The sequence below is a fragment of the Cyanistes caeruleus genome, chromosome 19 (assembly GCF_971803275.1).
Source record: "Cyanistes caeruleus chromosome 19, bCyaCae1.hap1.1, whole genome shotgun sequence".
Classification (NCBI taxonomy): domain Eukaryota; kingdom Metazoa; phylum Chordata; class Aves; order Passeriformes; family Paridae; genus Cyanistes; species Cyanistes caeruleus.
The window spans coordinates 6,184,639-6,205,641 of NC_141719.1; the positions used below are offsets into that span (position 1 = coordinate 6,184,639).

General features: G+C 43.4%; 2 protein-coding genes across 7 annotated transcripts in view; one reads left to right on the forward strand and one right to left on the reverse strand.

Moving 5' to 3' along the window:
- SPAG9 (sperm associated antigen 9) overlaps positions 1–11,211 on the reverse strand; it is a 58,059-nt gene extending 46,848 nt beyond the window's left edge. For 3 of the 5 annotated variants that reach the window (XM_086857353.1, XM_086857350.1, XM_086857351.1), the window contains exons 1-2: positions 10,758–11,203; positions 4,520–4,640 (exon numbers count right to left, since the gene is read on the reverse strand). In XM_086857353.1, coding sequence (XP_086713479.1) covers positions 4,520–4,640; positions 10,758–11,063 — 427 coding nt within the window. In that variant the 5' untranslated portion in view covers positions 11,064–11,203. Of the gene's footprint in view, positions 1–4,519; positions 4,641–10,757 lie in introns of all 5 variants that reach the window. The other 2 variants (XM_086857354.1, XM_086857352.1) reach the window with 2 other exon arrangements.
- A 191-nt stretch (positions 11,212–11,402) lies between these two features.
- LOC111937368 (nucleoside diphosphate kinase-like) lies at positions 11,403–20,059 on the forward strand. 2 transcript variants are annotated; one of them, XM_086857698.1, is made up of 5 exons: positions 11,403–11,703; positions 16,895–17,027; positions 17,553–17,654; positions 18,266–18,378; positions 18,712–20,059. In XM_086857698.1, exons 2-5 carry the CDS (start codon positions 16,899–16,901, stop codon positions 18,827–18,829), a joined length of 462 nt encoding a protein of 153 aa, XP_086713824.1. In that variant the 5' UTR covers positions 11,403–11,703; positions 16,895–16,898; the 3' UTR covers positions 18,830–20,059. The 2 variants fall into 2 exon arrangements, with proteins under 2 accessions (XP_086713824.1, XP_023794474.1); XM_023938706.2 differs by lacking the exon at positions 11,403–11,703 and adding an exon at positions 16,112–16,366.
- Positions 20,060–21,003: the final 944 nt, after the last annotated feature.

The window sequence follows — 21,003 nt, forward strand, 5'->3', positions numbered from 1 at the left end:
TTTCAACTCCCAGAGCCCACAACATCCATCAGAAAGCACTTCAGTCATGCAGACATTGTGTTTTTCAGCGTCTCTAATGAATAAGTTACTCCAAGAATGACTCCTCCAGAAAGCTTATGCCAAAGCTGTTCCATTCCTGTAGTAAGTCAGAATATACTAGTCATATTTTACTCCCAAAAATTTAATGAACTTACAGCCTGTAATACATAAAGAAAACTGACATTCCCAGAGAGAGAGGCAAGGAAAGAAACTAAAATAAACCTGTGTAGCTCCCTGCCAGAACTCAGTGGAACATCCCGTGAGCTGTGAGAAGATCTTATCCCTCCCTTCCTGTAACTGGAGACTGAGCACTAACCCAGCAGTATCATGTGCCTTCACTGAGCACTGCTCAGCAAATGAGCTGTGGATTGCTCTTACAAGTTTTTAACAACCCTCTACTTTCCAGGTCCAGGATCAACATGTCAAACATTTTAATGCTGCAAACAAATTACAAGTAGAACCAGGGGGTCTCACAACAGCAAGGACTTGAAATAATGTGGAAGTCAGGTATTTTCAAGTTCTTGTAAGAAATATTTAAGATTATATTGAAAACTGGCATTGCTCTCAGATACACCACTGCAGAGCAGAAGAATGTTATTTACTGAACACATGGCATTATCATGTTCACAGGTGCCCTCTGCTGCTGAGAAGGAAAACAATTACATGAATTCTAGGTAAGTCATAAACCCAAAAATAGATATTTACCAACAGTCAGTAAAAGTTTACTATAGTGCCACAGCAAAAATTTCTAAAAACTCTGCCTGTACCAACATATTCCTAAACAAATCCCCAGGAACTCTGTGCTATTTACCTTGCTTGACCTTCCACACAGCAAGGACCCTGAGAGCACAGGCACTACATTTCCCCCCTCTTTTTCCAGGTACTGCTGAGAGCCAGGCCACACAAGAGACAGGGGCAACCCAGGGAAAGCTACCACCAAGAGCAACAGTGCATCAAAACAAGATGAAAAGCTGGATCACAAGCCAAGGAGCTTCATCAGCACTGCACATTCCTGTGCTCAAATAGAAGCTGCAAATCCTTACGCCTCTGCTCTCCTTTAAGCAGTTGTAATGTTTAATCAATTATCCCAGGGTGCCACATATTGCACCATGTTTTGGCAGCAAACTTGACTTAGGCAACCATCACAGCTCATCAACAACCAGTACTGAGTGCTACACCACGCAGGAGTGGTAACTCCAGTGTATCTGCTCCCACCACTCGGGATTTCATCATCTGCTGGGTTCACAGTCCTCCCAGCAGTGTCTTGCTGTCATCTCTCCCTCTTTCCACCTCCTCCTGAAAAAGAACAGAGCGCTTCAAGGTACTGCACTCATCTGGCAGCAACTGTTTCAGTTTCTGATGGGGGCAGGGGAAGAAGTCAGTGAACCACAAGAGGCCAGCAACTGGTTGACACAAAATAACGTCCTGATTTCACTTCTGTAATTTCACACAGCTTTATTCCAATCTAACTGGTTGAATACACGACTGTAGATGCAATCCCACAGGGTAAATTTAAGTGCAAAGAAATACTTTTTTTTTCTTTTGATGTAGTATGACAATCACTTAGACTGAACAAACAAGTACTTAAAATTCAGGACACAGCAACCGTATCTTCTTGAGCAATTTTAACTGGCACACAGGTTTAAGCACATACAATCAAGCTGAACTCAACCATGTAACTTAAGAGCTACCCCAGCTGACAAGTCTTCACTCAATGTTCAGCACTGACAGTGTTCAAGAGAATGAGTCAAAACTTCCTAACCTTGTGACAAAACTTGTTCTCACAGGCTTTGCTTATTTGAGGAAAAAAAACCAGAGCACAGGCAGCCTACAAGGAGCAAGAAGTCTTGTAGGTAAAGTACGAGATGGAACCACGTTTTACCTGTTTTTCATTCTAATCTATTATTCATATCATGAACTGATGTTGTGATCTTACTCTGCACTCCAAAGCCAGGTTTTATTTGCTTACTTGCTCTATGCCAGGCATTTGCAACTCCCATTACCAGTGATAACACTGCCACTATTTTGAGTATCAACGTGGTAACACAGTTGGCAATACCAGAACCTAATTTAGATGCACAGGCAGTACTATAGGAAGTAGAAGAGAAAAAGAAATATAGCTAAAAGACTTGGAGCTGAATTAAAGTGACACATCGGTGATTGGGATTGTACAGCATGCCAGTTGCCTGGTCTATAAAACAAAACAAGGTAATTCAGTAAGGTTAAGCTGCTTTCATGACTATAGACACTTCTAAGGTTTTCATACCTTAGAAATTTAGAGCACTAAAAAAACCACTTACATAATATTCATTAGATGTTCAACAAACGTGCTTATGTCCCCTTTGATCTTGCTCTTCGTCAGCAGCATATCAAATCTTCCCAAGTCTTTCACGTTGTCCCAGACAGATTATCAAAGCCAAGCATAAGCAAACTCAGTGTTTAACCCAGCCCTATTGTTCCTCCAAATATACAACTTTGCCATTACAGAAGATTTTTCTCCAATAAAAAGATTGTTTTCCCCCCAATAAACAGATCTTGGAACTGTCTAAAAGTCATTATTCTATTACTGGAGTTTATGTAGCTATGATAACTGTTTTTAGCAACATTACTGCTTACAAAAAAAAAGTAATTCTAGCAACCCTCAGTGTTTCTACTGGAACAACTGAGTTTCTTGAAAATACTTCCATCATTATCATACACACACACACATATAATGTATAAATAAAACTTTAAAATCATACACATATTTGAAATAAAATATTTTTCAAAGCAAAAAGAGAATTTCACCCCAACAGACTCATAGAGCAATATGAAATGGTGTTATCAATACATGGTAAATGTAATTCATATTAGAGAAACTCCAGGTATGCTGTTACATACATTGCCAGAAATCCAACTTTCATTCAATTTCATTCCATTTTCATTACATACATTGCCAGAAATCCAATTCATTTTTGTGCAACCACTTTTTTCTTTGGATTGCATCAAAAGAATAAAGCCATGGCCTATATGAAAAGATGCAATCTTGATCCATAATCTTGTCAGAGAACAAGGTCTCCCATGAACATGCTGTTGGGCTGTGCATTTAGAGCACAGGCCTTCTGGAAACAGTGTTTTTGTTACCAAAACAGACCACTTAACACCTGCTACAATGTTTTCTTTTCCCCTCTTGTGACACTTTTAAATACAGACACAACCCCATTCCACAAGAATCGCAGGGCTTCTGGTACAAGTCTCTTCAATTACCCATTTTAGCCTGATTTCATCTACAAAGAGACAATCCTAAGAAATAATCACCCTTGTCTTTGCTAGGAAAGACTGCTTTAAGTGTTCCCTCCTTCCTGCTTGTACAGAATCTGAGAATATTTGAACAGTGGATATGAAGCCTCTAAGATTTGCCAACACCATTCTGAACTGTCCAAATTTCAGTGAAATTCTGCCCTAGATGCCACCTACATTCATCTTAACACTCTCAGACTAATACTCCTGCCCAGCTACAGACCCAGGCATGCCACTGAAAATTAAACTTTACAGAAACAGCATTAGAGCTCCAGCTGGACAAGAGTTATAACTTGCTGTGTTAGGGGAAGGAAATGTGGTTGAGCAGAAATAAAGGAAGAAAGAACAGTGAGAAGGGGCTATTTTGATGATTGGCACTGCTTTTAGAAACAGGTCACCTCAACCTTGTCACAGTCTCATTTTACATTCCTGCAGGGTCCAGCAATAAAAGCTATATATTAACTGATGAACACACCAGTCTCACATCAACAGAAGGTGGCTTAGAAGTTTGAAGTAGAAAAGTAAAAAAACTGATGATGAAGTTTCATTCAGTGACTGTGTGGCTGGATAAGAACCAGCCCAGCAGAATGTCTAAATTACAATATATGTAGACTCAAGTGTTTCAAGACAACTGATCACTCTGATCTTTTTCCAAAGCTTCCAGAAGTTGGTTTTTTTTTAAATTACACAGAACATCTCTAGAAAGGGAAGTGTTCTCTTCATACTTTTTTTTCTATAAAAACTGTCTCATAGAAATAAATAATTCAGCAAAAATAATATAAAAATTAATGAGAATCACCATCAATGCTCTTCTCACCCCAACTGTGCTTCTAAACCTGAAGACTACCTTTATTTTAGCACAGACAACTGTTTAATAGGAAGAAAAGAGCTTATTTTATCATCACAAGGAAGTAATCTAAACATCTCCTGAAAAAGTTGCTAAATTTGAAAAAAACACTGTCTAAAAGGCAAACAATACAAGCAGGACACCAGAAGAATCAGATTACAAGTCACAAGCTTGTATTCGATTTGTTTGCCTTAATTCTAAAGAAAACAAACTTACACAAGAGTTAAACTCAGTTACCTGTCTAAGTACAGGAATCAGAGGGCACAGATATTTAGCATATGTATTCATTTTACAGAACAAAAATTTAAATGCACCCTAATATCACTTACAGGGAGTGCACTGTGTTTTACTTACTTTGATCAGCATAGTTTTTTGCTTTTAGCTCAAGTTGTCGAGTTTGTGACTCTAATGCTTCCACTCTGGTCTGCAAGTCCTTTTTCTCTTGTTCTTGAGAATCTTCAAACTCAATGAATTTCTAAACAACAAGAAAATAGTTAAGTTAGACTAAACAACTAATTACATGTTTTACAGCAGATAGGAAGCAACAAAGCAGCCCTTCACAGTCAGGAAGGTGCAAGGTGGTTTTCAAAACAACTGAATAGACCCACATTTAAACACAAAGATGTATTTCAGTCCAGGTCCATCAGTCAAGCACCCAGCCTAGGTTACACCATGTAATAACTTTCATCTAAGTGCCAGCTACTCCAGAGAACCTGCTTGGGATTAACATAAATATGAATTATTTCATTATTGTCTAGCTTAATGTACAACTGCCAACAGTGCATGTGAACACAGGGAGTCGTGGTATCCTTAGTTTGACTGATCATCAGTGAAGTTTTCACCCATAAGCCACAACAGTGCAACAGGGACACACCAGTAGTAGTGCCAGCCAAAATTATTTGATATCTTTTCCATTCCCACCCAATTCTGCTATAAATTCTAATAGTTTTCATCAAGTCCTTAACAACCATCTACAATATATCAACTGCACAGAAAACTCTGTGTTGATCACCATCACTTGTTTCTTTGGTTTACCAACTTTGTGACCCCCCCCTTTATTTAGGATTTCACTGATGAATGCATCAGTGTTTATATTCCCTGACATAAAAATTACCAACACACCATTATATCAGCTTTAAAAGCATATTTTTTTTATTATTTATCTTACCCAAAAAATCAAGAAATTCAGTGTGTATTGCTGGTACAGGGAATACTTCTAAAAGTCAGAGATGTTCTAGGTCATACAGTATTCCATGCTCTCTCTGCATTGCAAGAAGACAAGGCCACCAACAAAAGTTATGCAGAAGGTTCATAGAACAGGGAGGAGAAGCAGACCAGAAACCTCTGCAGGAAAAAATCCCAAACACCCACGACAGTTAAAGAGGCAAAGGCATCTGAGGACCACACGGAAGAAAAGAGACAGTGAAGGCAGCAACTCCAAAACAGTAATCTGATTTGAATATTTTTTCCTATGTACTGTTAGGAAAATTTAGTGGGAAAAATATTTCAAATGGTCACACATCAACTGTTAATGAACTATTGCTACATTTTAGCCATTGTGCTGTAGAGCTTTTACAAAAGCAGAAATTCATAACCTTATGAAAAGGGCTTCAGTTGAACATGGTCATCAGAAGTTCTGCCTAAAACGTACTTCAGATGTAGAAATGCATCAAAACCTATGAAGTGAAACAAGAGCTCCTTTCAGACAAGCTCTGCACAGCTATCACAGGACCAGGAATGGTGTTCATATGACTGTGCTTAAAGCTAAACTATGACACAGTTGAGAAACAGCTGACATAGCCCAGGTAGCTCCCCTTTGGGTGCTGCCATCAAAAATCCCACTTCAAACACAGATGTGCAGAAATCTTTCTACCCACCCCCCACACAAAGTTGGGGAATATTCCTTAGTCAATGTAATTTGAAAACCTCAATGTTTAAGCTGGTTTCATGTCTTCTTTGTAATAACTGATTCAACTTTCGCACTTTTTACATTCAAGTCATGTCTGGCCTATTCTTGGCAGACTCCCTTTTCAAGAAGGGCTTCAAAGTTTGACACAAACTTGGCACTGGGGCTAAAGACCAACACAGTTTGTTACACTAAACATGGGAAAACATGAAAGAATTATAAAGCTGTAGCATCTTTGTTTAGTTGTTTCTCTGATGGTTTCCCAAAAATGTGTCATAGCTTGCTAAAGGCCAGGGACAATTATAAATAACAAACAGCCATTCAGATCCATTAATGTCATGAAGCTACAGATAGATATAATTTTGTATTTCCTCTCAAGTTCTTCAACTGCAAGTGGTAAAACTGGTTTTGCCTGGAACGGTTTTGTTTCCTCCCACTAGTTTACCTTCATTTTGTTTAAGTTCAAATCTACATTACTATACTTTAAAGCATTTCTGTAATTACAGCTGAGTATTTTTCCCTCCCCTGCTGTAAACTATACCTAATCAGATCTTGGGATTGAGAACTTTGGACTTGGAATATTTTTATTTGGTTTCATTTCTCCTTCTGGTGATAGTATAATCATAGACACAGCCCCAGCAGATTGATCATCACATCCTGACTAAGCCTGCACAAGTATGACAGAAGAACTAGTTAGATAAACCACCACAGCAGCCAAGGACAGGCTGAGCACCCTTATTAAAAAATGTTTTTTGGGTTTTTTTTAATTGACAATACACTCAAATACAGTGTATCTCCCACACTTTTTAATGTAAATCCTGCAGCACATGTAGGAACATGTTAGGCACTCGATAGCCATCCCTTCAGTCCAACCCTAGCTACTGGTTATACAAAACAGTAAGGCAGACAAAAATCTAGTTTTTCCCATTTTAAGTGATGTCCTGTTTAGGCCACAAAGATGTATCTTAAAACTCCAATAAGAAGGGTGAGAAGTGACTTTTTTTGATACCTTTTCTTATTTTCTAAGAGCAAGCTGAAGTACATAACCTGCCTTTAAAACAATCGTACTAGTTTATGTAAGACTACAGAAAATACAGCTGGAATGATCCTTAAGAGGCCATCCTGTTTCCAGGTTCTGATGCTCAGCATTGGATGTCTGGACACTAATTTTGATTAGGCTGTGATAAGGTGTAACACAGGATGCAATGCACAGCTCCTCCTGCATGTGCCTGCTACTGAAACCAATCCTGTGATACCTTCATCAGCCATGCTTGGCAACTCCCATTTAATCTGTGCCATTTCCTCCAGGCAGGATCAAGTGTGTCATTTCAGACCTTTGTCCAACTTGTTCTTAAAGATCTCATATAAAAAGCGTGAAAAAGTCCATCACAAACTTAACTTAAAAATCTTTAAGTAATCAATTGTAACCTACTCGAAAGTTTGCAGAAATCTTTGCAATAAATAAAAACTCAAGACTGCACAACAGCCCAGCACATCTGGAACCTTCTGTCCTGCACACAACCACTGCAGCACTCAGTACCACATTATCAGCCAAATGAAATATCTGTTCCTGTATTTGTATCATCTTCTGTCTCTTTACATCTTGTTTTCCTGTCACAGGACCCAGGTGCAATGCTGAGCATATCTGATGTCAGGGTCCCACCCACTTGGCAACCCTTATTACTTTATGACAAGTCCTTCAGCAATGTGTATTGCAACCATGATAGATTCTCAGCCAATGGCAAGTTCTTCTTGGAGCAGGAGAAAATAAATCACCTGAAAAGCCAATTCAGATGGACTTGGGACACAGAAAAATACATTAAAATGAAAACAGCCTGATAGCTGTAAAATAGAGTGAAAGTTTTCTGTAAAATGCATCTCTGTTTTGTTCTCTCAAATGAAAAATACTTAAACTCTTAATGCACAGTGTTTACTCAACATACAATCCTAAAGAAGAAAGTTACCTCGGGGAACAGTAAGAAAAAGCAGACATCAAGCTCATGCTATGACTTACACCAATTTTAGCGGTGGTAAATCCTTTTTCATGGTTGCAAAAGATTGCAAAAACACCTTAATCCCACCAACAGCAGAAAAGCTAAGAGATATCCTAATTTGGCATGGCTAAAAGGAGTAGATTTTATCCTTTTTCTCAGTGCACACAAAACACAGCCAGCTACAAATGCAAGTCTGAAAGAGCACACTGCTGCAGAAGTAACTCTTACCAGGGTATAAAATAGCAGAAGCACAAATGCTGGTTCCTCTCCCACTTTGCTGGGGCAGGGATTGCTACCTCACAGACACCAAGTGGGAAAATAAGAACTGGAAGCAGAACAGCTGGTTCTTCTATTCCTTCAGCGGTATCAAAAAACCTACCATGTTAAAAGTCAGACAAGTGATTTCACAGCAACTACAAAGACCAAGACTGTTGTTCTTAACCAGAAGGTCAAGAAGTAGGCCCAGAACTTCTGTCAAGGTGATTTAAAAAAAAATAAATCTTTCAGAAATCCGCAGGCAACAACTTTTAAGATGTTTCTTTCGTAACACTTTTTAAGCACAGGAAATAAAGAAGACAAATTACAAGAACAGGGAAAGGAGACCCCTGCCGAAATAGTAAACTATTTAATGCTCATTAAGATACTGCTGCAAATAAATTTCCTACAACAACAAACAGAAAGTAAAAGAAGGTGTATTGACTGCTCAGAGAAGCTGTGGCTGCCTCATCCCTGGAAGTGCTCAAGAGTAGGTTGGACAGGGCTTGGAGCAACCTGGTCTAGTGGATGGTGTCCCTGCCCTTGGCAGGGGTTGGAGCAACATGAACTTTAATGTCCCTTCCAACCCAAACCACTGTGTGATTCTATGAACAGATGATAATAAATATGGAACTCAGCAGCTCAAAATTCTCCATTTTGCCACCAGATACACAAGCAAACTCCACAACTAAAGAGATGTGCTAAACCAGCAACTTTTTGTTCAAGGAAAATAGTGTTGAATTTCTGTTCCCTCCTTTTATTTCAACCATACTGAACCCATCAGGTTATCTCAGCATGGGAAAAGTAATTCAATAATCATTCCTAACACATGTGCCTCTCCTGAACACACCAGGATGTAAATAACACTTCCACACCTGTACAGTGCAATGATCTCAGCACATCACAGAAATGACCTTTGTGCTTGCCATGAAAATACAGTCTTTGGTCTCACTGCACTTTGGAAAGGATAAGCCAGCTGTCTTGCAGCATGAGCACTAGTTCTTCAACTGTGTAAGGCCTGTCCCCTCAAGTTAATTTATCATGACACACAGAAATGGAGATGGCAGTGAAGGCCACTGCCAATACCAGCACACACAGTTCCTGAAAAGCTACAACAACATAATTAACCCCATGTTCTGTTCCATCACATTGGTATGGTTTCTGTCCTGCTGCCCAAGGCCTGTTTTATTCAATCTGGCCAATGTGCTTCAAGGCTGATGGATTTTCTCATAAATTATTTCAGAACATATTTATTAATCCCTTCCTATTAGTCTCAATAGAAAAGTATTTTCTAAAAGACCCTTTTATATCAGCTTGTGTCAGAAAGTGTAGCAACACCAGTCCCCTGACTGGAGTCCATAAGGTATCATAAATTCATGTTTGACAAGGAAGATGAATGATCTATCAGTCCAAGACTTTGGGGGGAAGGGAGAGGCGACAACATTATTCGTACCACAGCACTTCATATCAAACTGAGTCCTTGAATAATCTGCAGAAAACATTTTGCACTCACTTATACCAGAAACAAACAAATATTTCTACAGGGTAATATATTTTGGTTTTTTTTTAATTAAGCTTTCACTGTCAATGTTGTGTTCACCCTAATGCAGTTGTCCTTCTGATTTTTGGAAAATTTAGAAGGCAAGCACAACCAGAGAGATTAGCACAGGACAAGGGGTCTGGAAATAGACTTGTAAGATGGTTTGTTCTATTACAGATAATGCTGCCAATCCAATTTCCTCAGGAGTTTGGCAAGACAATGAGCCAGAGGAAGTTGTCCTGCACAGCTGCTTCCTATTGTATTGCTTTATAATATCACATTAGATGATATATTTATAATATCACATAAGCTTGCCTCACAAGCTTATTTATGCCGAAGTGATTATCGGTACAAAAACTGAAATAAAAACATCTAACATCCCAAATCAGAGTCGATGTCACTGGAGAGTCCACACCACCTGTTGCTGCTTGAAGCTTTATGCAGCAACTCAGAAGGGCTCCAGCACACACACTGTGTATTTCATTGGTTTTTGCAAGGCGTTGTCACTATTTTAGCGAAAATGGCCAACCCTCCTCGCCGCACCCCGCGGGGCCGTGACAGCGCAGCCAGCGCACGGTTCCATGTTTGCCGGGCTCCCCTCCCGGCAGCGCTCCGGGCTTACCGGGGATCCCTCCGGGGTGAGCGGCGCAGGGCACCCCGCGCACACGGAGCCGTGCGGGCGGGCACCGCTGCGGCCGAGCCGCACGGACCGGGAGGGACTCCCCGCCTGCTCATCTTCCTGCCGAGCCGCGTCGCGACCGCCGCTCGTCACCGGCGGCTCCGGCCCCGCGCCCGGACGGGGCACAGCCGCTTCTCGCTCCCGGCAGCCCCGGGCAGGCCCAGCGCCAGAGGTGCGGCCGCCCCCGCGGAGCCGCCCCGGCCCAGGGCCGCGCTCACCTCCTCGGCCTGTTTGCGCAGCGCCTTCTCCCGCTCGTACTGCGTGAGCAGCTGCTCGTTGTCGTCCCGCAGCAGCTCCAGCTCCACGCTGGTCTCCTGGCTGTGCGCGCACACCGAGTCCAGGTTCTCCAACACGGCCACCACCAGCGGCATCAGCTCGGCCACCACCTCCTCGTCGTAGCGCCCGATGAGCCGCTCGAACTCGCGGTAGATGGAGCCCGCCAGCCCCGACACCCGCTCCGACATCATGGCGGGGCCGGGTCCGCCGGGGTCCTCCTGGTACACCACGCCGTCCGCCAGCTCCATGGCGGCGGCGGGGAGCTGCGCGGAGCCTGGCGGGGCCCGGCGGGCGCTGCTCGGAGCGGCTCCCTGCGGCGGCTGCGGAGCCTCGGCGGGGCCGGGCAGGGAGCGGCGCGCGCCTCTGACCTCACCCGCCGCGCCGGGCGGGGCCTGCCGGGACAGCGGCGTGGGGCGGGGCCACGGGCGTGAAGCGGCGCGGGGGGTGTGGTCTGCGTGGTGATGTCATCGAGGGGCGGGGGCACGGACGTGAAGCGGCGAGGGGGGTGTGGTCTGCGTTGTGATGTCATCGGGGGGCGGGGCCACTGACGTATGGCGGCGCGAGGGTGTGATCTACGCGGTGATGTCATTGGGGGCGGGGTCTGCGTGACGTTATGGCGGCGGGGCCGAGGTCGGGGAAAGCGCGTTCGGCGGGAGCGGGGTGACAACAGGAAGGGCCGGGACACGTCAGGGGACACAGAATCATCGAATCCTCAAGGCTGGAAGAGACCTTTGAAAGGGCAACAAGGCTGGGGAAGTGTGTGCAGCAGTCTTCCTGTGAGAAGTGGCCGAGGGAGCTGGGGAGAGCTCAGCCTGGAGAAAAGATCTTACCCTATCTCTACATAGGATCCATATATCTCCTATCCCTACATCTCTGCTCCCAGGAACAGTGACAGGACACAGCAGCCTCTGCCAGGGCTTGACAGTGCTTTTAGTGAAGAAAATTTTCCTAATATCCACTCTAACCTCCTCTGGTGCCACCTCTATCATAGAACTCAAACTTGGGAAAGTCTGTATTTTTCATTAGGTAATATCACATGTACAGCTGAGGAACCCGGTGGCCCAGTAGCATTCTAGGAACAAAGAAATTAAAATGTGCTTTAAAAAAGGCAGAAAGCTTGAGAAGTGGTGGAATTTTAGTGGTGGTGATTGCATTCAGCTCCACTGGAGAGCAGCAGAGCCTTAATTTTCTCTTTATTTGGACTGGTTCTAAGGCAATGTAGTGCAGATGTTCTGGAGCCTCACCCTTTTCCAGGGCAGCCTGGATCAGTCCATGGCAAATGGTGGGGCTGTGCTTCCACCCCTGGGCCAGTCGGTTCCAGGTGTACTGCACTCCCCTCCACGTGAAGGCAAACTGAGGCCTGCATTCTGCTGCCAGGGGAATGGAGAAAAATGCATTGGCAATGTCAATAGTGGCACCAGTTCGCTGCCTTGGACTCCAGCTCGTACTGGAGCTCCAGCATGTCCAGCACAGCAGCGCTCAGAGGTGGAGTCACTTCATTCAGTCCACAGTCAGTCTCCATTCTCTGTCAGACTTGTGCACAGGCCAGATGGGGCTGTTGAAGGGTGAGTGAGTTTTGCTGACCACCTCTTGGCTCTCCAGATCACGGATCATCTTGTGGATGGGGATCACAGCATCTCGATTCGTCTGATACTGCCAGCGGTGCACCGTCGAGGTGGCACCTGGGACACGTTGTTCCTCCACCTTTAGGAGTCCAACTGCAGAAGGGCTCTCTGACTGTCTGAGCAAGGTGTTCAACTGCCTAATCCACTCTGCCTCCACAGCAACTATTCCAAAAGCCACCTGAGTCCTTCTGGGTCTTTGAAATAGCCGTTCTAGAGAAAATCTATGCCCAGAATACAAAGGGCCTCTGGACTAGTCACAATATAACGTTTTTGCCACTCCTTCCCAATCAAGCTCACTTCAGCATTCCAACAGGGTCAGCTTCTGCAATCCCCCTATCACCCCAGCACTAGAAACAAGTTCTGCCAATATTGGGGAGGATGAAACAGGGAAACCTTATGAATATGATTGTTTAGCAAAAGATTCTGACAATATGAAACCTAGAATCGAAATAGAAATGAAAGCTTGCTTTGAGCCATAGGATACTGAGTGCTAGTGACTATATAACCAAAGAACAATAGCCTAGCCAGCTAAAGGAGAATCTCTGTTGGTTGAACAATACCCTTCTTCTGATAGAGAATCCAAGGGTCAAGCAGCAAGAGAAGAATTTGGAAGGTAGCTTTTAGAGTTTAAAATGTAACACTGTGTGGTAATGTAGTAGTTCTTACAGGCTGTATGTAAATTCTATAGAATGTGTGTCATGTACTGGTTGGTTGGGAATTAGAATATTCACCATAGAAAAAGATATAATGTATTGTAACAAGAACTTCTCTCTTAGCTCTTAACTTCTGCACCTCTCATAAACTCTCCCCCCTCTCTTAACCTGCTCCCTTAATCCCTGCTCTTGCTCTTACTCTCTTACTTAACTTCTTACACTCTCTTACCCTCTCCTCTCCTACTCTCTCCTACCTTCTTCCCCCATGCTCCCTGACTCCCCTCTCCTCTCTCTCTCCTTCTCTGATCACGTGTACGCTGTGGCTGGCAGTGGAAACAGATTCCTTCCTGCCTCTGCCTAAATAATAAACTGCTTATACCTGAACAGCTTGACCCTGGAGAAGTCTCACCACGAGTGTGTTTTTCACATCTACATGACCCGACATGTCCCAATGGGATTAACATGCACTGTGTACCAGTATTGACCAAAGCTCCATATTTCTGTGCTTTGGATGTGCCAGGCCATTGGATCCACACAGTCCAAGAGACAATTCTCCCATGCCTCTACCTCTTATTTACCAGGGAAGAAAACCAGCAATTTACCAGGGAAGAAAACCAGCCCTTGCTTTGCTTTGGGTTTAGAAGAGTTTAACTGGGACTTTACCCAGAGGAAGAAATGTTTGTGAAAGCTTAATTCTACAGTAGTTTATACCTTAAAGCACAACAGAAATTAAGATAAATGAAGAACAGGATATCCTGGAGCAACAAAACATGTCAGAGTGAGGACTCTAGTTACAAGAAGCAAGAGAGACACAGCACAAAATATGAGTTTTGATGAGAACCCCAAATATTCTGGGTGGTACAGACAGAGGCTGTGAGCTGAGACCAGCATAAAGCTGGGGCCAAACCAACAAAGCTGGAGCTGTTAAATGCTACTGAAGTCTGGAGACATTCACAGTCAGTCCCTTGTCTCAGACCTGTTTTTAAAATGTCTACTGGTTGTAAGTTATGTAGAAATGTAGTTTGAGCTCAGAAATTACTTAGTTCTCTCACTAAGAACTTTGAAGGTGTTTACTTCTCTCCCATAATCAGTCCATTTTTTGGAAATTATTTGTCTAGACTCTCTACTTCATCACATATTAGATAAGCATGTAATTTCCAATGTAATTAAGTGATCTTGGTAGAATTTGCAACCAGCAAAAGCTCATTTATGTAGTAACAACTTGCTCTGCTAATCATGAATTAATCTCAAAAGTGACAAAGTTGACCCTTATTTAATGAGGTTAAAAGACTTGGCAAAGATCACAGAGGAGACCTATGGTAAAGCTGGAAGTCAAGCTTGTCCACCTTAGGGCACGTCCTAAGCTTTAATCATTAAATTATGTAGATTTAACAAGGCTGTAAATAGATGTCCTATTCCTGCTTTAAACTTAATATTTTTATAAATATCCTCTTTATAGAGACCTTTCTTCTATTTTTACGTATTGTTTTGCCATACTGAAGATTACAGAGTTTGTTTAAGTATTATGAAACATCTTAAATAAATGTGTATCACAGCAAAAGAATAAATTGGATTGACATTGTCAGGAGAATACTCGGAAACTCTAAATCCAAAATAATCTCAAGAAGGACTTGCTAGAATGTATGATGCTGTGATTTTTAAAGTATAATTTCTTAAGTCAAAGATCTTAAGAGAAAGACCCTGAATGCAATAAAGCAGGTTGTTTAAATAGATGTTGAAGCCAGATCTAGAGTCTCCCAACGGAACTAAAAGTATCACATGGGTGTGTAATGGATTGTGGTGAAGAGAAGGGATCCCAAATAAGGAAATCCATGTTATCAAAAAGCTGAACCTTTACCTGTCAAGCAGCAATGTCCTACCCAGAGGGAAGCAAAATCATTGTTTTTCTTTCAAGAACAGCCAGGAAGTAGAGCCCAGGAAGTTAATCTCAGTTTGGAAACAAAAACAGGACAATCATGGATTTCCATCCAGATACTTTATCCTCAATTCTCTCCAAGGCAATAAAATGCTCAAGGCAATGCAGCTCGGTGGTAAAGGGTTGAACGGTCTTTTGACTCAGAGTTAATACAGTATAACCAGAAAAAACCAAACAAAATTAATTACCTCCTTTAAAGAGGAAATACAAGCAGAACAGTACGATAACGAGATTTTTATTAAAATAACGCTATGTGCCTTTTGTTAAATAAAAACGGGGATCCAGCGGGCAAGACTGAAACGCTGGAAGGGCTGAGCACGGCACCGCCGCTCTAAGGGAAGAGGCACTTGGTGGGTGCTGGTGTGACCCGGGCAGGGCTGGGGAGGGGATGGATGGATGGATGGATGGATGGATGGATGGATGGATGGATGGATGGATGGATGGATGGATGGAGGATCCCCCACGGGAGCAGGGCTGGGGATGGATGGATGGTTGGATGGATGGATGGATGGATGGACGGATGGATGGATGGATGGATGGATGGATGGATGGATGGATGGATGGATGGATGGATGGAGGATCCCCCACGGGAGCAGGGCTGGGGATGGATGGATGGTTGGATGGATGGATGGATGGATGGACGGATGGATGGATGGATGGATGGATGGATGGATGGATGGATGGATGGATGGATGGAGGATCCCCCACGGGAGCAGGGCTGGGGATGGATGGATGGTTGGATGGATGGATGGATGGACGGATGGAGGATCCCCCCGCGGGAGCAGGGCTGGGGAGGGGATGGATGGATGGATGGATGGATGGATGGATGGATGGATGGATGGATGGAGGATCCCCCACGGGAGCAGGGCTGGGGAGGGGATGGATGGATGATGGATGGATGGATGGATGGATGGATGGATGGATGGATGGAGGATCCCCCCGCGGCAGCAGGGCTGGGGAGGGGATGGATGGATGATGGATGGATGGATGGTTGGATGGATGGATGGATGGATGGAGGATCCCCCGCGGGAGCAGAGCTGGGGGCGGGAGCGGCGCTCTCTGCGGGCGGAGGCTGCGCTGTCACCACGGCAGCTGCCGGGCGGGCGGGGGATGGACAGACGGCTAAGCCGGGCGGAGATCCGCGGTGACACGGCCGGACAGAGCCACGGGCGCGGGACACGGATTGCCGGAACCACCGGGGGAACAGGGGGGCCACGGGCTGTGAGAGACACCTGGGGAACAGCGGGGTACACGGGCTGAGAGACCCACCGAGGCCACCAGCGGGGGACACCGTTTGCCACAGCCACCGGGCCACCCGCGGGGGACAAAGCTTCAAGGTTTGCCACAACCACCAGGCCAGCAGCGGGTTAGGCGGGTTGCTGGGCAGCGGGAAGGGTCCCCCTGTCCCCGGGCAGTGTCACCGCAGGCAGCGGAGCCTCCCCGCAGCCCCCGCGTCCCTCACCTGCTCGCTCAGGTGTGCGCGGGCACACGCGGGGCTCGAAGCCCATCTGGTCCTGCCGGTTTCCAGGTGCAAACTCTGCTCGTGGATTTATTTATTAATTTATTGCACGGCACAGGAAGATGGATCCGTGATCATGACCTTTTTTTTCTGTTCAGAGCTTTTCTGATTTCGGTATTCGCTGATTGTTCCTGCACTTGGCACCGTTTCACTGCTTCAAACTCACTCCTGCAGCACTTGGGAAAACCTGTGCGCAGTCACTGGTTCGTCCAAATGTTGGAGACCACGAATTACTGACCTTCAGATGCAGCCAATCTAATTACACTGATAGCAGGCAGGGCTGGGATGGACTGGGATCATGTTATTCCGGTCCTGGAATAACAGATTTTATTCTCTCCCTCCTCAGGACCATGGCTGCCATCGACGAGCGTACCTTCATTGCCATCAAGCCCGACGGGGTCCAGAGGGGGCTGGTGGGGGAGATCATCAAACGCTTTGAGAGGAAAGGATTCAAACTGGTAGCCATGAAGTTAATACATGTAAGCTCTCCTCAACTGCTGTGCCTATTTTTTAATATCATCTGTAGCCTTCAAATAGAGCAGCATGCTATAACAACAAATGTGGCATCTGTAACATTTAAAACTGAAATTTTGAGAAGTTGTACTTGCGATGTTTTTGGAAAAGTTCCAACTCCCAGCTCTGGCTAACTGCTTTAGACGTGCTAAGCATACTAATTTTAGTAACCTGATGCCCTTAGTCTGAAGAGAATATTCTTTCAGGTGCACTCTATGCCTAATAAATATCTCTGAGTATCTTTCACAAACCCCAGGTCACATAAACTGCCTGTATTTGCAACAGAAACATTTCTAAGTTTAGTTGTGGTTAACTCAAACAGTTCCAATTCATATCGACCAAAAATTCTCCTAGGAAGGTGCTAGAAATACTGAATTTTGAAGTGCGTGCAAGTTTCAGGATTACCAGAGCCCTGTGGTTAATCTCTGTGATTTCAGTATGCTCTTAAGTTCTTACTGTAAGCTTTTTTCTCTGTCTGGTTTTTAACCCAGGCCTCTGAGGACCTTCTGAGGGAGCACTACATCGACCTCAAGGACCGGCCGTTCTATGATGGCCTGGTGCAGTACATGCACTCGGGACCTATTGTAGCCATGGTGAGTTCCTGGCAAGGAAAACCACACTGCTTGATTGTCTTCCCTGTGATGAGATTGTGTCAACTGTTGAATTCTAGTTTATTTTTAAAAGGATTTAAAAATCTGGATTCAAATAATGTAATTAGGAAAATGTGCTGTTAACTCTTTTTCTTTAATTTTTTCTCATAATCGTACTCTCCTTTGAGTCAATTTGTTGAGGAAGAGGGGAGGGGCAAAAGGGAATCAAAACCAGGATCCTGAGAAACGGAAAACCCCACTCTGAAATGCCACGTAGTTAGCAAGCTGCAAAAGGATGGTGGAATATTTTAACTCTATTTCTCTTTTTCTCCTTGATAATGTATTTGTGAAATAGTTGAGGTCTAGCTTTCTCATGAGCAGACAGCTGTGTGAGACTGACATAGTGAGATGGAAAATTGTTCTCTCCCCTCCCTGGGTGAGGAAGGGGATTGTACAGAATCTGACAAAAAACTTGGAGATAAAATATGCCTAGCTGTGACAAATATTCAGATGTTGATTTGTGCCATGATGGACAGCCCTGTGTTCTTGTGGATGGTATAATTTATCTGCTGCAAAAATTTAATAACCTGAATGGATTTTTTTTATTCCTTAAGGTGTGGGAAGGTCTTAATGTGATTAAGACTGGAAGAGTAATGCTGGGCGAAACCAATCCATTTGATTCCAAGCCTGGCACTATTCGTGGGGACTTCTGTGTCCAAGTTGGAAGGTAAATTTTAAAACTTTTGGTATCGTCCAAAGGTACTAAATGGCAAGTGTTATGTCATGATACCTGCAGGAACTGTGTTCCATCCTTCTCTGTCCTACACACAGAGCTGCCATTCCCTGTGCCCATGTCATATTAGGATCTAAGGATGGGGATCAAGTCATGGTTGTCCCCATTGGCAAAAATGAGGAGTAAAGCTGGCACTGCCTATGCTGCATCTTTTCCTATTTTACTGTTAGTTAAAGCTCCTGTCCATAACAGGAACAACTTCAAAACAAGAAGCTTACTTTAATTTAAGAATTCTCTTACTCTTTTATTCACCTTTTCTTTTCCTAGGAACATCATTCATGGCAGTGATTCTGTGGAAAGTGCTGAGACTGAGATAAATTTATGGTTCACTCCTGAAGAACTGGTTGATTACAGAAGCTGTGCTCATGAGTGGATATATGATTAAAACCCACACTGAATCTTCTGATATCCCCATGTCCATGAGCAGCTGCCAGCCTCTAGCTATTCCAAAGAATTCCCTGGTAGAAACCTCAGAAAACAGTGAGATTGCTCTGTTGTGGATGTTAAATAGTCAGTGCTTGCTGCTCCTTTGATTTAAAAGGTGTCAAGTTATAGATGGAATTGCATTTTAAAAGCTGTTTCTGGGATTGAGAGATAGGAGGTGAAAACACAAAGCAGATAATAGACATATTTTTCTGAAGCACTTTATAGTCATAGAGAATATTTTGGTAAACATAAAAACAAACGGATAAATTATTTTTTGGTAAATAAATATGCAAATGGCTCAGAGTCAGAGGTTAACTTTGCTAAAATATTAGAGGGCAACTGATGGTGTATAAATGCTTTGATAATATGCCCAAAATGCTGAGCATTTACTTAATATCAAGTCAAGTGTGTCCCCATTCCTAAAACAGCTGCAGAAAAAAGCCCATTTCTCTCCCCAGAACATGCTGTGACCATAGAGAGCTCAGCTCTGGCTAAAATGACAACTGGCCTCCACACTGACACTGTTTCAACTTGTTCTTTTTTTCAATCCACATGGGATTTATTTAGCATTTTAAGGAAAGATTAACTAACCAGGCTTTATGAAATGTCCTTTTATGTGAAAAGCAGATTAATGTGAGGATGGATGAGGGAGATTCTACCTTCAGTCACTTCAGTGCAGCAGCTCTCTGACATTGCACAAAGCAATAAGTGGTGTTTGTTTTGCCAGCTGAACAGGTGATAATTTAGCTTGATTCTCATTAGTGACATTTCTCAGTAGCTAGGACTACAAAGCAAATGGTCCTTGGATAAGTTGTCTCAGAAATGACTTCAGCACTATAGTTTTGTATTTATTTAATGATGTAAAGAAGTACAGTCATTATAATGCAGAAAGTGTTTCAGTTTCAACAGCAAAAGTTGTATTGGATGAGGAAGTTGGGATTGATATTAGGTACTTATTTCCCTGCAACATCTTATTCACTAAGAGCAAGAGTTTAATGGAATCAGTTTCTCAAGCTCCATGATCTTTTCCCCAACACTGAGTTCTTCTATCTGAACACTGAACTATGCAATGAATGTTGAATTGAAGACTTATAATACCTTATAATGATATCAAGCTCCTAAAAAGAGATGGCACAAAAGAAAACAATATTTGTTGTTTCTTAAGTGAAATAAAATTATATTGAAAATATTTTGTCTTATATTTAGTTAATGAGTATAGGGAGGGGGAACAAATTCTCTAACTGTGAAGCTGTAGATGAGGCTGTAAGCTTCTCTTCTGAAAATATTCAGTGTTATAGAACATAAATCATTAGGTCAAAAGAAGTTGGAGGAAAGGGAGTATGTAACAAACCTGAGCATGAGAATAGTAGTCTCCAGCTTAATCTTTGCTTGAAAGGTTACTTGAGACTTCTTGATTCTACAAAACAGAGAAATGTGGTTTATCTGAAAGTGTGGGGGCTGTCAGAAAGCTGCTGATTAGTGTTTCTAATGTGATGATACTGGGAAGACACGGAGGCCAGCGTTCATTCATGGCTGAGGTGCCTGCGCAGGTCCAGCGTGAAACCTCTCATTGATGCTGTGAAGCCTGACTAACTGGCCTCTCAATAAGAGACAACACAAAGACTGCAGATATGTTTGATAAATCAGTGATATAGTTTGATATCATTGGTATCCCACCCGCAGTGATGGTGTGTGATTACAACTTGCTCAGGAAAAGGTGCTCTATCAACTAGGAAAGGGCCAAGTAGTAAGCATCATAAAAAATAACAACACACTCCCTGCTTCATGTTGTGACACGGCTTCAGGGACTGTGAGGTTTTGACACTTGGCAGTTTCATCTTCCCAATAAAATTACCAATAATGTTCCTGAGTTACGGATCCCACACAGCTCTTCTGTGATAAATAAGCTTTCGAGGAGCTGTAGCCGTGTTGTGCGGTGCAGCCAGGGTGGCAGGACCAACCCTCAGGCCGCGGGAATTCCTGAAAGCACCCAATCAGCAAAAAATGAGTAAAAAGTTATTTAGCTGTATTAAATATCCGCAGTCTTTTCAGTGACTTAAAGGCTTAAACCACAGTTGCTGCGTCTGTGAATTAATAACCCTCAAAGCGGCGGAGGCGACAGGTGCGGCCGGG

What these genes read in the sequence shown, in the direction of transcription:
- LOC111937368 (XM_086857698.1), top strand. Translation starts at nt 16,899, where the DNA reads ATGGCTGCCATCGACGAGCGTACCTTCATTGCCATCAAGCCCGACGGG. An exon ending in CGGGACCTATTGTAGCCATG is followed by an intron (nt 17,655 to 18,265) that starts GTGAGTTCCTGG and finishes TTATTCCTTAAG; the next exon opens with GTGTGGGAAGGTCTTAATGT. An exon ending in TTCTGTGTCCAAGTTGGAAG is followed by an intron (nt 18,379 to 18,711) that starts GTAAATTTTAAA and finishes TTCTTTTCCTAG; the next exon opens with GAACATCATTCATGGCAGTG.